The sequence below is a fragment of the Mesoplodon bidens genome (assembly GCF_964165515.1).
Source record: "Mesoplodon bidens genome assembly, chromosome: 16".
NCBI classification, from domain to species: domain Eukaryota; kingdom Metazoa; phylum Chordata; class Mammalia; order Artiodactyla; family Ziphiidae; genus Mesoplodon; species Mesoplodon bidens.
Window position 1 is genome coordinate 69,309,344 of NC_138173.1, and position 15,690 is coordinate 69,325,033.

Consider the following 15,690-nt stretch of genomic DNA (forward strand, 5'->3'; position numbering starts at 1 on the left):
AAACATACAATGGAGCCTTAAAAAGGAAGGAAATTCTGACACGTGCTACCACATGGATGAACCTCGAGGATATTATGCTCAGTGAAATAAGCCAGTCACAAAAAGACAAATGCTGTATGATTATACTCATATGAGGTGTCTAAAGTAGTCAAACCTGCAGAAACAGGAAGTTGAGCGGTGGTTTTCAGGGGCTGGAGGGAGGAGGAAACGAGGAGCTGGTGTTTAATGGGTGCAGAGTTTCAGTTTTATAAGACAAAGAAGTTCAGGAGATTGGTTGCACAACAATATGAATATATTTAACAGTACTGAAATGTACATTTAAAAATGGTTAAGACAGTAAATTTTATGTGTATGTTACCACAATAATTTTTTTTTTTTAAAAAGGGAACACTGTGGCTGCTCCATGGAGAATGGATTGGAGGAAAGCAAGGAAAAAATGAAAGACCAAAGAAGATGCTACTGAAGTTTTCTAAGCTGGTGGCTTGGACTTGGGTGACTGCAGTGGGAAGGAGGAGACCAGCCCTTGGATATTTATTCTGGAGAAGAACCACAACAGTCTTCCTTGATGGATTCTATGTGGCCATGAGGGAAAGAGGCAGGTAGGGCACCACTCCTGGGTTTCTGGCTACACAAATGGGTGGGTGGGGACACGATTTTTTTTTACAGTGATGCCATCTTTTTTTTTCAGTTGAGCAAAAGGAGCAAAACAGGTTTGGAGAAGAAATCAGAAGTTGAGTTTGGCAGTCCCTTGTCTTCACACACATACAACCACACACATACACACTTGATACAAGACTGTGGTGTGAAGCGGATTTTAGTAAATGGTGAGGATTTGCCTCACAACTCAAACAACTTAAGTTGAATATTAGACATCACTCTTAAAATACTTTTGGAATTTGGAATATAAAAATATAAATAAATTTTGGTTTGTATGTGCTAAAGAAACACTGGAAAGATACCTAAAAACTGAAAAAGATTATTTATGGGGGGTGGGAGGGTGGAATGGGGTAGACAGGGATGGAAGTTGTACTAAGATGTTTCACTGTTTGCCTCTACATTATTTTGACTAATGAACCATGTAAAAAAATTTTTAAGAAACTTAAAATTAAAAAATTTAAAATTAAAAAATCATTTAGACTCTCTCCATTGGGAAAATTTCTCAGTGGTTATACCTTCCTGCGGGATTCTGAATCCTCCTCTCCCTTCCCATTTCTCCTCCTTATATACTCCCTCCAGGGTTGAGTCCTCCTCTGTTCCAATCTAGATTCTTCTCACTTCCAATTCAATTAAACTCTCTTTTGTCTCTACTCTCACACTCAGCTCTTGGGTTTGCACATTAAAAACTCATACAAGTGTTCATATGAACAAAATACAAAGAGAACCTTAGGAGTGGTACTTTTAAATACAATTCTTGCCCTTCCCATCCAGGATACAGAATAAGATGAGATCGTGGGGAGGAGGTGTCAGTGAGGCTGTGATATCAGAGAGAAGTTGGAAGGGAGACAACCCGACAGGTAAGGTTAAAAAATATCAGAGGCGAATAGTGCTTAGTAAACAACTTTGCTTGGGACCAACTTGACTATATTCTCTGCCTCCTTATGCCATCTTTGTTGGACATGTGTGTCCTGGATAAGCTAAAAATATGTTTTTTTTAAAAAACACAAAAAAACAAAATTTGAGCTTGGGACAAGTTACTTTTAGAAGACTGAGAGGCATCCTGTCAAATAAATAGTTGGGGACCTTATCTTTCTTATTCATAGCTATATTCCCTAAAAGGGCTTCTGGTCCACAGGAGGGTCTTAATAAATATTCATTGAATAGGTGGATGGATGGATGAACAGATGGATGATGATGGGTGGATGATGGATGATGGATGGGTGGATGGATGGATGGTTGATGGATGATAGATGATGGATGGATGGATGATGGATGATGTATTACGAATGATGGATGGGTGGATGGACAGATGGACGGATGATGGATGGGTGATGGATGATGGATGGGTGGATGGACAGATGGACGGATGATGGATGGATGATGGATGATGGATAATTGGATGATGGATAAACCAAGAGTACAGTGTGACTGCAGCCAAGAGTACAGTGTGACTGCAGCCAAGAGTACAGTGTTACTGCAGCCAAGAGTACAGTGTCACTGCAGCCAACAGAACAGTCTTTTGAAGAAATGGTCAATCTGTCTTGTTCTGTTTGTTCAGCTCAATGAGCACAAGCTGGGTAACCCTCACAGAGCAGCCAATCTCACCTACAGGAGTTAAAGCCCTAATTTTGTACCTTCCCTTTTTCATTCTTTCTTCCTTCCACCTTTACACATGGGAAAGGTAGAGCTTACACAAGATCAGCAGTCCCCTTTTAGAAGGCTCCTTTAGCACCATGGTCTACCCTGAAAAAGGCAGAGAAAGCATAGAGAGAATAAAAATCTATCACCATCCACGTGCCAAACCTTTGAAGCTTTGGTGCCCTGTTTTCCCTCTGAGAAAAAAACAATGAATGAAAGTTGCCATCTCGCCCATGTTTGTTTTTCATTAAAATGAGAAATCTTAATTGGGAATTAGATGACAATGAAAATGGAGTGGTTGTCAGCATCCTGGTACTTCACGGTAGAGCTAGGAGAACTCAAATCCTTTGTTTCTAGCTACAATATAAATTCCTCTATAGAGAAATGAAGACTCATTTATTTAGGCATTTTGCACATTTTTCCCTGCATGCTGTTCTTTACTGACCTGATGAGTTGGCGTTTCTAGGGATTTCTCATACAGAAATAGATGGCCCATGGAAAGATTACAGGCCTAGGGACTCAATCCTTGTTAGTTTGAAGGATGAAAGAATGAAGGAGGGAAGGAACACAATTAGAGCCCTAATCCGTACTTCAGCCCCGTGTAGAGCCACTCAGCCCTTAACAGTCAAGTCAAAGGAAAGCGCCTCAGGGATCCTCTCTTGATGTGTTGTTCCAGGTAGAACTTAGATTTCCCTTCCTCTGCTCTCCTTCTCTGTACTCCTGTGTCTGTAATATCCCCATACCAGCACCCTCCACACTACACTGTTCTTTTTTGGTTGACATATTCACCTCCCCCATCAGACTGTGAGTGCCTTCCCCATTACACTGTGAGTCCCAATTCCCTGGGAATCTCTAGGGCCTGAGGTAAAGCAGGGCTCTTAATGTTTGGGTTATGGAAGGAAGGAAGGAAAGACAGAAGGAAGGAAGGAAGGAAGGGAGGGGAAAACCATTGCCAAGCTAAGATTCAAACCTCTGCTGATCTGACTCCTAAGCTGGCCTTACAGCATGTGGAAAAGATCCTTGGCACAGAAAACCCAGAAATGTGGGTGTCACTCAGGATAATGACAGTAATAAAAATAAAAGCAAACCTTATGTAGTATTTGCCAGGTTAAGGCTCTATTCACACCTAATCCTTACAATAGCCCTAGGAGGTAGGTATTCTTACTATAACCATTATATAGATGAGAAAACTGAGGCACAAAGGTTTGGCAATGGGCCCAAATCATACTGTCAAAAAATCTTCCCAGGGGCTTCCCTGGTGGCGCAGTGGTTGAGTCTGCCTGCCGATGCAGGGGACACGGGTTCGTGTCCCGGTCTGGGAGGATCTGACATGCCGCGGAGTGGCTGGGCCCATGAGCCATGGCCGCTGAGCCTGTGCGTCCGGAGCCTGTGCTCCACAATGGGAGAGGCTGCAACAGTGAGAGGCCCGCATACCACACACACACAAAAAATCTTCCAAGTGGCCTGTAACGCACATTATCTAATGTGGCAAAACAATGCGGGACCAATTCTGCTACTGTGGCCACGAACTCACAACACACAGGAAATGGCTTAAGAATCCCTTGGTCCGACTTCTGCCTTCTAGCAATGAAGCAGCCGAGGGCCAGGGGGCTGGTGGTTCCTAATGGACTGTCTGGGCTGAGGAAGGGAAACGGTGGATAAAGCAGGGACCAGGAGGTAGGGTCATGATAGGACTGACTCCTGGGCTGTAGGAAGAACACTGTGATTTTAAAATAACCCTGATATATTGGTCTGGTTCACTCTCATCTGGACAGGTTTGCAAAGTTAGCTCTGCTGAGCTCAAGGATCTATTTGTCTCCTCTGATCCAGTATGTCTGGAGATCTATGAGCACGATTCCAGAACACTTGCAGCTGGTGCTCCGAGGACACGCGGACTCACACACTGATGCAAGAGTGAGAAACTATATATTTTTCTGTGTTGGTTTCCTAAAAGAATGATTTTTCCCATGTTTCCAAATCTCATGGATGAATAATATACCAAATGAGCAGAACTAATCTCTAGTGAGCATTTACTTCTGCTGGACCGCAGGCGTCATTACAAGCAGCCTATGAGGTTAGGACTATTATTATCCCCTTCCACATATAAGGACATGAGGACACAGAGAGGTTGCATAAGTTGCTCAAGATCACACAGCTAATAAGCAGGGCAGCCAGTTTTTGAAGTCTGATAGTCTAACTCTGGAGTCTGTCTCAGCCCCTATTGCTATGACTATCTCCTAATTCTACCACCTGGTTATTGCTGGTCCCTTGTTTAAGAGGAGAGAGGACCACAGATCTGGAGGGAGCCGGGCACACATAGGATCAGATCTCAGCCCCTGTGCGTGTTGTTTCCCCTTGCTGAGCCCCGTCACCTTCATCTGCATGGGGGACACTGAAATCTAGCTCTCATAAACGTCCATCTCAAAATCACATATTCTAGGTCTGCTCAGACAGCTTCCCACCACATGCAGATCCATCACATTTACCTTCTGCAAATGTAGAGAGTTGAATGTCCCCCTGCAAAAACTACGTTCAAGCCCTCATCTGATACCTGTGACTGTGACCTTACCTGGAAATAGTCTTGGCCGATGTACTCAAGTTAAGATAAACTCCTACTGGAGTAGGGTGGGCACTTAATTCAATGAGTAATGTCTTTGTAAGTGAAAGGAGAGGGAGGTTTGGATACAGAGACATGAACAGACCCAGAAGGAAGAAGCCTATGTGTAGATGGAGGCAGAGAATGGAGGTGATGGGTTACAAGGTCAAGGGATGCCAAGGAGTACCAGCAACCACCACACATGAGGAAAAAGCACAGAAGGATTCTCCCCAGAGCCTTCCGAGGAGCACGGCCTGATGACACGTTAAGTTTGGATGTCCGGCCTCCAGAACAGTGAGAGAATACCCTTCTGTTGATTTCAGTCACCCAGCTTGTGATAATTTGCTGTGGCGGCCGCAGGAAACGAACACAGCAGACAATGAGGGCTTAGTGGATACACGTGCACTGTCTTCAGACGGATGGAGACAAGTCAGGGACCGTGACACATCCTCGTGTGCTAAGGAATGATGTGCTGGTTGGTAGCCAGGGGAACTACCCTCTCTGGTATTTTGGCAACATCATAAAAATGGAATTTCCACACTCTTAGAAGAACTAATAAACCTCTAGCCTTCTACTGGCTTTTCCCCATGGCAGGAGGTGAGTTATCTGATTGGGTTATACTGAGTGTGTAATTGCCACTGGGCTCATGTTCTTGATTGGGTAGGCTTCCATACTAAAGGTCAGCACTGTATTCAAGGTCAAGGAGAGAATGGTCTCTCTCTCCTGCTCTCAGTGACCCACAGGTTCAGATGGGCCATGGCCCCAGGTGGCTGGCTGGGAGAGCCTCTGCTCTGCGCATGTGCTGGTCCCAAGGCCAGACTTACCGTGAAGTGTTACAAAGCTCACTGCTGCCCCAGAGCCAATCCTGCTTCATCCAGCAAATGTAGCCTGTATTTCGATCCTTTCCTGTCTCCTCTATGTCTCAATTAGTTCATAATTCAGAGAGAAAGGGGTGTTATAAATAGGCAACCCCCAGTATTTAAAAAAAATTGAGACTAAGTCCTTAGGACATGCCAGGGATCACTCTGAGATTAAAACTGGTCCAAATCTCAGTTACTCTGTAGCCTGGGAGCAGTGCTACAGGGTCTGGATGGCAGGAGAAAATACACATAGCTATGGGATTGTGTCCAAGGCTCTTATTTTGCTCTGGGTAATAATTTTCTCATCAGTAAAATTGGGGGAATAGATTAATTGATCTCTAAATTCTTGTACACCTTTAATAGGCATTGATCCTAGGGCATGGAAGATTTATTGCCAACATCATCCATCACACTGTGAGATGAAATTCATGTGGCTGACATCATAGGGAGAAGGAAAAATGTGAATTACAAGGTCTGACTAAACACTCCTTGATGCCGTAGAAGACTCTGGGTCTGTGCCTTTCCCTGCCTGCACAGCCCCCTTGCATGGCTGGGACCCCAGCTACGTGAGCCAAGAAAGCGTAGAAGAAAACAACACACAAAAGGGGACAACTGCAGTGACTGTTCCCAAAAATTGTGAGGACCATCAGAGTGGTTGGGACCATGAACTATGGAGCCAGACCAGCTGGATCCAAGCCCTGCTCTTGCTACTTTATTAGCTGTATGACCCTTGTGCAAGCCACTTACCTCTTTGAACCTCAGTTTTCTTGTCTGTAAAATGGGGATTAAAAATACTACCTACCTTCTGGGGTGGCTAGGAGGGGCTAGATGTGCTTAGAACTGTAGCTGGCAAACAGTAGGCATTCTTTATAAATAAAGGTTATCATAACTTGAATTCTTTGATCCAAAGAATGATCTTTTACTAAGGTTGACAGGTTTGCAATGGGAAAGACATAATAATGAGATAGGAGATAAAGATGCATGGGACAAATTTCTTCCCTCTCCAAAGACTGACACAGAGGAGAAGAAACCTGAAGGCTGCTGTTCATATTGAATCGTTTGAAAACACAAAATAAGCAATCGGGCCCAGGCAAGCAGTTATCGTCAACACAGTTACCTGTTCTGCAAATTCAAAAAATGCTGGTTTCTTATTTTTAGTTTTGTAAGGAACCTCCATACTGTTCTCCATAGTGGCTGTATCAATTTACATTCCCACCAGCAGTGCAGGAGGGTTCCCTTTTCTCCACACCATCTCCAGCATTTATTGTTTCTAGATTTTTTGATGATGGCCATTCTGACTGGTGTGAGGTGATACCTCATTGTAGTTTTGATTTGCATTTCTCTAATGATTAATGATGTTGAGCATCTTTTCATGTGTTTGTTGGCCATCTGTATGTCTTCTTTGGAGAAATGTCTATTTAGGTCCTCTGCCCATTTTTGGATTGGGTTGTTTTTTTGATATTGAGCTGCATAAGCTGCTTGTATGTATAGCTGATTCACTTTGTATAAAGCAGAAACTAACACACCATTGCAAAGCAATTATACTCCAATAAAGATGTTAAAAAGATAATGCTGGTTTCTATCAAAAACCTAATTATCAGCACTGCTGCACGTCTACTGAATAGTTATAATTGATGTTCAAAATGACATCCCTAACACAAAATACCGAAGTCTTCTCTGGTATATTCTATAAAATAAACGAGGCTCAGTATGTTTTAGTGTTGATGTTCTTTAATGCAATATTATTTTTAGGAATTTGAAAAGTTATGAGTGGAATTTATGCCTGTCATGGGCATCTATCATGTTTGTCTGCTCTACGTGTCACCCCCTATTGTTTGGGAAAAAGAACCCTATTCTATTGGAGAACAGATCTCCCAACTTCAACCAAGTGACTCTAATGGGGGCTGCCAAACACAGTATCTTGAACCTACACCCACCCACCCTAACTGGTGGAAACATGACCTAGAGTTTGGTCACTGTTACTAACCTCTTACTCTCTGAGCCACAGAGACCAAGGTGTGACTATGTGACCCGAATTGGGCCAATCTAAATGCTTCCCTGGGATCTTTCAAACTAGACTTGGGTGAAGAACAGGTGGACAGAAGAAAGAGGAAAAAAATATGTGATGATCCTGGGGCTGCTAACATGCACAGTCTTATCAGTATGGAGAAAGTCAGCTGAGACAGTGGAACCAAAAAGAGAAGCAGAGACAAGAGTTGAAGAGAGAGATTCTGGAAGGGTCCTGTTCCTTGTTTCCCGCCCAGGTGTTCCCATCCTTGCTGATGGGTGACTATGAAAGCCACTGTATTTCCTTCTGCGTCCAAGGTTCTTTAAGTTGGGTTTCTGACACTTGGGGAATAAAGGGTTTGTCCATCCATCCATCCATTTATCCATCCACCCACTTTTTCAGTAAATTAATATCTACTTAAAGCCAACCACATGCCAGGTTCTGTTCTAGGCACTGTTTCAGGTGCTAGAGAAAAGCAGTGAGCAAAACAGAGTCTAGCCCCTTGGAGACATGTGATCTAGTGGAGAAGGCAGACAAGAAACACATGCATCATCTATTCGGTAACCATCAGTGCTAACAAGGAAACTGAAGCAGGGTCAAGGGGTAGAGACTGGGGTGTGGTGGAGAGGCAAGGAGGGTCTATTTCAGGAGGTGACACTTGGCAGAGTCTCAATGAAGTGAAGGAGCAAGCGGAACAAAGAGGTAAGAGTTCCTGGCCGAGAGAGAACAAGTGCCAGGATCAAGAGTCTGCGAGATTAACTGACCTCATCTTTTCTTCTGGAGGACAAAGAGGGCATGACGACCACCTGTGCTGTGGTGGGACTCAGCCTGTATGGTCTGATACAGTCAGACAGACCTATATCTGAAATCCTCATCTTGGCTATTTCTGTCCTTGGCTTAGGTGTAAGTTACGTAAACGCTTGAGTTCAATTTCCTCCTAAGGAAAATGATTGTACAATATCTCTTTCATTGAATCATTTATTTATACATTCAGCAAATTTATGGAGTACATCCTACATTTCAGGCACAGTGTTAGCCCTATCAAACTCATGGGGTGGAGAGGAAGAGGGAATTTTAAGTTTTGACTGTATATAAAGTAAATGCTGGACGTCCCTGGTGGCATAGTGGTTAAGAATCCACCTGCCAATGCAGGGGACACGGGTTCAAGCCCTGGTCGGGGAAGATCCCGCATGCCGCAGAGCAACTAAGCCCGTGCGCCACAACTACTGAGCCTGCGCTGTAGAGTCTGCGAGCCACAACTACTGAAGCCCACGCACTCTAGGGCCCATGCTCCACAACAAGAGAAGTCACCGCAATGAGAAGCCCACGCACTGCAACGAAGAGTAGCCCCCGCATGCCACAACTAGAGAAAAGCCCGCACATAGCAACAAAGACCCAATGCAGCCAAAAATAAATGAATAAATAAATTTATTTAAATAAAAAGAATAAAGTAAACGCTTCCTTAGGGGAAGTGCTGAGTCCTACTTAAGGGCACCATGAGTGGGGCATCTAAACTAGGTGAGAAGGGGTGAGGTGGTGGGTTGTCAACTGTCTCCATCTTTACAAGAATTAATTAAGACGATCTATGGAAAGTGCTCAGCCCCTACCAAGCCCACAACGGAAGTTGGCTCTCTTCCTTCTCAGAGTTATAGATCCCGAGAAGGCAGCATACAAAGCCAACCTCCCAGCCATTGTAGGAAGTCAGGGGGCTTCTGTTCCTCAAACAAACCTGCATAAAAGCAAATCAGTCAAGACAGTCCCATCCTTGGGACCAAAGAAGCTCAGCTCTCTTGACCCTTTGCGGAGGGTGGTGGGAACACGCACTAGCTTTATAAGAAACTACAAGTATGAGCTCTTTCCAACAAGCTGACTAAAATGTTCCCTTTCTTATCCTAACAGAGAACCAGGAGCTGTTAAGTTAAAGAGGATATAACTCTTTCCTTGGGCTGACAAACAGATGTCTGGGCCACCTGTGTTAGAAGGTGTCAAAAAGATGAACTCCAAATCTGATTCTGGCTATTTAGAAATAATAATAAAGTAAGAGAGAAACACCAGTTAGCTGGCAGCCTGTTGAAGAAGCTAATGGTATACCAGTAAGTATTCATCTAATGCACACGTGCATTGCTGACCATTCTCTGGTCTCCTTGCTCCCTGCCTTCTTCGGTAAAAGAATTCATTCCTCTGTCGACAATTCACCCATCCTTCCTCCAGATCTCCGGCACCACCTCCAAGCTTCACGGCTACAATCACACCTGCCATCTCACCTGCCAATCCGTCAGCCAAACCTATTTGTTGTTCAAATCAAAAGTGCTGCACCCTGAGCCTGGATGAGGGAGGCTGAGTGGCTTATGTAACTGACCTAGCTCTTCCTGAAGAGGATGAGCCAGAAAACACCCAGCGACTCTAACCCCAAGAAATCATGGAATGTCCTTTCCCTCTGTATGTACCCCTGGCAGAGTGGAGAGTTCTTGACAGAGGCATGAGTAAGTTGGTGAGCAGATTGCAGAGAGCCCATTTTCAATAACTGGAGAAGCATGCCCAGCACAGCTGCAAAATGCATCCATCTAAGCCCAAATTAAACCAAGGTGCCTAGTTCAGTGCACAGTGGTATTTTGCACATACATTCCAATTTGGCTAAATTCTGTTCCTGTCTCCATAGAAAAGGATATAAAGGTCAATGCAGTATTTCGCTTGCAATGTCAACACCTGCATGATTTAAAACCCCATGAGTCATGAGATGAGGGGGAAACGAGAGCTCCATGGGGGGTCCTGAGATCACGTAACCCCTCGAGCTCATGATTTCTGTAACTTGGGGTGAGCCTGCCCTCTTGGGGGGACTCATTTCTGTACAAGCATCCAGAGGAGGATCTCTGAGGTGTCTTCCCGCTCTGCCTCTGTGAGACACGAGCTGCTGCAGGTCCTCTAGCAAATGTCTCCTGACACTGTCATTGTCAGTGGTCAGCCCCCCTTTACAATCTCCCCAAATGCCCCCCTAGAGTCCGGACTGGTTCCAAGCAAGAAATGCTCCTTCCACTTGAAAGTCTGCATAAAGGAGGGAGAAAGTCCAAACTGTGTCTTTGTCTGTGAGTTAGCTGGTGCTGTCTGTTCCTTCCAGGCAGGATTAAGTGGTTCCCATACAGATGGTCCAGGGTGCCACCACCTCCTCTGACCAGTCTGTCAGCTCTAGAAGGACAACAGCTGATTGGTGTCCAGGAGGTTGACCGAGAGGCTGTACAAGTAGTTTGTCAACAATAATACTTTAAATCTATATTATATACATAATGTATATTTACATTTATAATTATTTCTATTTATAAATACAGGTGGCTTTCCATATCTGCAGGTTCCGCATTCACAGGTTCAGCCGAGTGAGGATCAAAAATATTCGAAAAAAAAAATTTTCAGAAAGTTTCAAAACACAAAAGTTGAATTTGCCACATACAGGGAACTCTTTACAGAGCATTTATGGTGCGTTTACAACTACTGATATAGCACTTGCATTGTATTAGGTATTATAACTAATCTAGAGATGATTTAAAGTACACAGAAGGATGCGCATAGGTTATATGCAAATACTCTGGCATTTTACATAAGGGACTTGAGCATCTGCAGATTTTGGTATCCTTGAGGGTGCTGGAAACAATCCCCTGTGGATATAGAGGGATGACTTGTATACAAACACTCAAACTGTTTGTGAGAGATGGTCTTCCTTTACAATCTCGAGCAGGGTCCATAATGTCCCTGATACTGTGACATCTTCTCTAGATGGAACCAAAAGGAAGAGAGACGGCTCATGCAGAAGCTCAACCTGCTTCTGCAGCAGCCTGTACTGAGCATGGTTTACTGGGGATCATGAATTATAGTCTTGACTCACTTTTCGAAGAACCATCTGTGAGCCCAAGAAGCAAACGAAGCAAGATATAATGGAAATAACACGGTCTTAATATTCAGACCTGAGTTTGAATTTTGGTCTTGCTCCTCAGTAGCTGTGTGACCCAGGCGGAGTAACTCAACGTCTCTGAGCCCCAGTCTCCTCAATCCATAAATGAAGACACGAGAGTCGATCTTGGATGTGAGGACCACATGAGGTAACACATGCAGGACTCCAGGCACAGAGGAGAAACACTCAAAATGTGGCTGCTGCTATGATCACAATTAAGTTGTTCCTGAGTAAATTAACATGAAATTGGCAGAGAAAAATGGTGGCCGGCAACAGCAGTGAACCCCAAAACTCTATCTCACGACCAGCATGACTGCCCAGGGGCCCTACAGTGTACACAGCTGGACCCTCTGTCCCGACACAGTGGTGGGAAGAAGAGGCTTCATAATCACAAACATACCTGGCTGCTGCATCCAGCTGTTCTTTCCTGTGAGGCAACGGGGGAGAAAAAAAGAAGCACAGCATAAATTACATGCAACAGCTCCCCCTCTCCCCAAAATGTGTCCCCAAGCTTCCCTTTGATGAAGATGAAGGAGCAGGGTGGAGCTCTGGGACAAGATGGTGCATGTGGAGGAGAACCAGTGAATGACATGGGTTTCCCCAGCCAGACCCCAGACCCCTCCTGTGATCTAACAGCTCTGGCTCTAAACTCCAAGGTTCTTCTCAGCCACTCATTCATTTATTCATCCCCCAAATGGTTGCTGCCCCACACCTTGTGCTGGGTTCAGGTGATCTGTTTAGCACTGGGGACAGATCAGGAGACCAGGAATTTCATAACTTAGCAGCCACACACCCCATCACTCTGTCACCACCGTCATCATTACAGTCGACATCATCATCCCTAATATTTATTGTGCGGTAATTAGTAGGCAGATCCTCTTTTAAGTGCTTTTTATGGATTCACTTATTTAATCATCACTAGCAACCCTATGAGGTAAGTATTATTATCACCCCAATTTTCCTGATGAGAAAACCGAGACACAGAGAGATTCAGTAAATCGCTCAAGGTCTCATAGCCCGGAAGCAGCCAAGTCAGGATTCAAACCTAGATGATCTGGCTCCAGAGCCCACACTTGTAACCATGAGGCCACATGCAGTCTACACACATTCATAACTGAGACTTCGCTCAGGCTCTGCCCTGAACAGTCTTACTCCTCCTTTAAGTTCTAGCTGGAGGGGCCCCTCCTGGTGTTTCTATCTAAATTCCCAGGGTTGAAGTTGAGCTAATATCTTCGTACGTGGAATTGGACTGGATGACATTGTCTTAGAATTACATGGTCGTGTGGGGGCAGAGCCTCTGCTTTTCTCAGCTCTAAAATCTGAGCACCCCATACCCTGGCACTTTGTAAGTGCACAGGAAATACTGAATGAATACCTGGACTCTCATTGGGATCCAGGGGTGGGAGAAATGGGGAGAGAATATGAGGTATCTTGGTAGAAGAGCAAAAGGACCAGTTGGAGAGTTAAGGATTTCTAGTTCATGCGTCAGCTCAGCCTGTGGGTCTGGTGTGGCTTTGAGCTGGACACATCCTCTGGGCCTATTTCCCCTCCTGAAACATGTGGACAGAAAAAGCTCTGACTTCTGGCTCCAGGAAAAGTAGGGATGGCAGTAAGAGGAGAAAGAGAAGGCGAGGGAGTGCGCCGAGGGCAGGATGGGATCAGAGGGCCCTGGCGGGGGCAGTGCTAAAGGGAGGGATAAATTAGGAGTATGGGACTATCAGATACACCCTACCATACATAAAATAGACAAGCAACAAGGATTTATTGTATAGCACGGGCAGGATCTTGTAGTAACCTATAATGGAAAATCATCTGAAAAAATATATAACTCAGTCGCTATGCTGTACACCTGAAACTAACACAATATTGTAAATCAGCTATATTTCAATTTAAAAAAAGAATTAGAGGCACCACTTCCATTCCCTTCTCATGCTACAGGACAATGATGCCATGCCTCCCCCTCCAGTATCAGAACTTCTCCACCTCCCCACTTCCACCCCCAGCCAGTGACCTTGACCTCAGCAGAGACCTGCCTCAGGGACCTACCACCATATTGACAATCTTATACCTGGTCTCACCCACTGGCTTCCCTTCAGTGTTGATGGCTGAAGGGTCCATGCTCCTGCTGATGACTTCACTTGTGCCTTGAAGCCCAGGCCCTCCATCCTGCTCTCTCCTCTAGTGCTCCCCTCAACCGCCACTGCATCCGCCTATACCCCTCTCTACCATGATACCATTATACCATTTCCATCAAGGATAAAACCCGAGCCCTACATCCCTTGCAGCTGTGTCATCTGCACTCACTGTCCCCACGTGCTCATTTCCTTGTCACCCTTTAGCCTGTGTAAGCTGGCTTTCTGCCCACTGCTCTACTGCAATTGCTCTAGTCAAAGCCCCAACACACTCCAAGAGATAACACCCAGTGGGCAATTCTCTGTCCCTGTCTCCATCAACCACGTGACAGGACTAGCACGGTTGACCCTCTCCTGTTCACCGTTCTATCCCCAATGCCACACTCAGTGTCTAGCACGTAAGAGATGCTCGGTTAAATACTTGCCGACTGTATGGATAAATGAAGAAAGGATTTGTAACCACATTCCAGACGGGATGTTCTAGTCCTGCTGTCACTAACAGTGGCTTCCCAGGACTGTGCTTTGGGAGTTTAGTGTCTTCCTTGCCCTCCTCTCTCCTCTGTGCCATAAATCCACTACTTCCTTACAGCACAGATTCAACGAGCAGAGACTAAACACCTAGGATGGGCCAGGTACTTTCACACATTTTATTCAGCTTGACCTTCACAACAACCATCTTCAGAAAAGGGTATTATTATCTCAACAAAACTTGTCTCGTCTTACTTTTATCCAATTTTCTCCCTAAAAAACTCTTTCTTTTCAGAGATATAATGGGCTTTGGCATAAGACCTGGGTTCCAATCTTTGCTCCATTGCTTACTAGTTGGGTGACATTAGACAAGCTGATTAATCTCACTGATGCTCTGATTCTTCACCTATAAGCTTATGGCTATGAAAAATGGAGTTACCTATTCTACTTATCTCCCAGGACATTCTAGGATTAAATGAGATAGCCTGTATGAAAACAGATCCAATGTTATTTGGCCGTAGCAAAGGGTTACTGCATATAGTCCCCACTCTCCATTTCTAAGCACTCCAATAATCTTGACGCTGGTCATAAAAAGAACAAGTTCTGGTTCTACAATAAATTAACTGGGTCTTCTTGGTCAAGTAACTTCTGTTTCTTGGGCCTAAGTCTCAGCTCCATTTTAGTTCTAATATCTAATGATATCTAATGATTCCAAAGCTGCACTGTCCAATGGTAGCCACTAATCAATCATCACATATGGCTATTTAAATTAAAATGAAAGAAAATTAACAATTCAATTCCTCAGTTGCACTAGTAATAGATGCTCAACAGCCACTGTGACTAGTGGTTACCATATTGGGCAGTGCAGCTATAGACAATTCTACTATCACTTTTAGGGGACAAATCTGTGTGCATGATTTTTTGTTGGTGGTAAGCAACATCTGTTTTTTAATGTCTGCTCTCTTCTCTGTTTGTGCATGAGGATGTACAATCTACCATCCCCCCAGCATCTTCCTCTACCTTCTCAGCCTCCTACCACCTACTTCTACTAGGTCTACACAGTTTCCATTGGCCAGCAAATCAGAAGACCTGGGTTTGGTCCCAGCTATGCCCAACATGATGTGTGGCCTTGAGCAAGCTCCTGAGCTGCTGGGGGCCTCAGTTTCTTCTCATATAAAATTAGGGTAGGACTTGAAACTCTCTGAGGTTCTCTGCAATTCAAAAGTAATGATTTTATAATTTTAAAAGAAAAACATAAAAGAAAAACAAAAAAGGCAATACCATCACTCATCACTGCTAGCCCAAAATATGGATGTATATACATACACATATGTACATATGTGTGTATACATACAAACATATACTTGCAAATTAACAAAGAAATACACTTG

The 15,690-nt window shown here is 44.3% G+C and overlaps 1 protein-coding gene across 1 annotated transcript in view; it reads right to left on the reverse strand.

The window, feature by feature from the left end:
- Positions 1–15,690, reverse strand: part of KCNQ3 (potassium voltage-gated channel subfamily Q member 3) — a gene marked incomplete at its 5' end in the record, with an annotated part of 290,070 nt that overhangs the window by 16,961 nt on the left and 257,419 nt on the right. Inside the window, one exon of the mRNA XM_081258408.1 lies at positions 12,100–12,126. Within this exon, the coding sequence (XP_081114534.1) occupies positions 12,100–12,126 (27 nt within the window). The remainder of the gene's footprint in view (positions 1–12,099; positions 12,127–15,690) is intronic.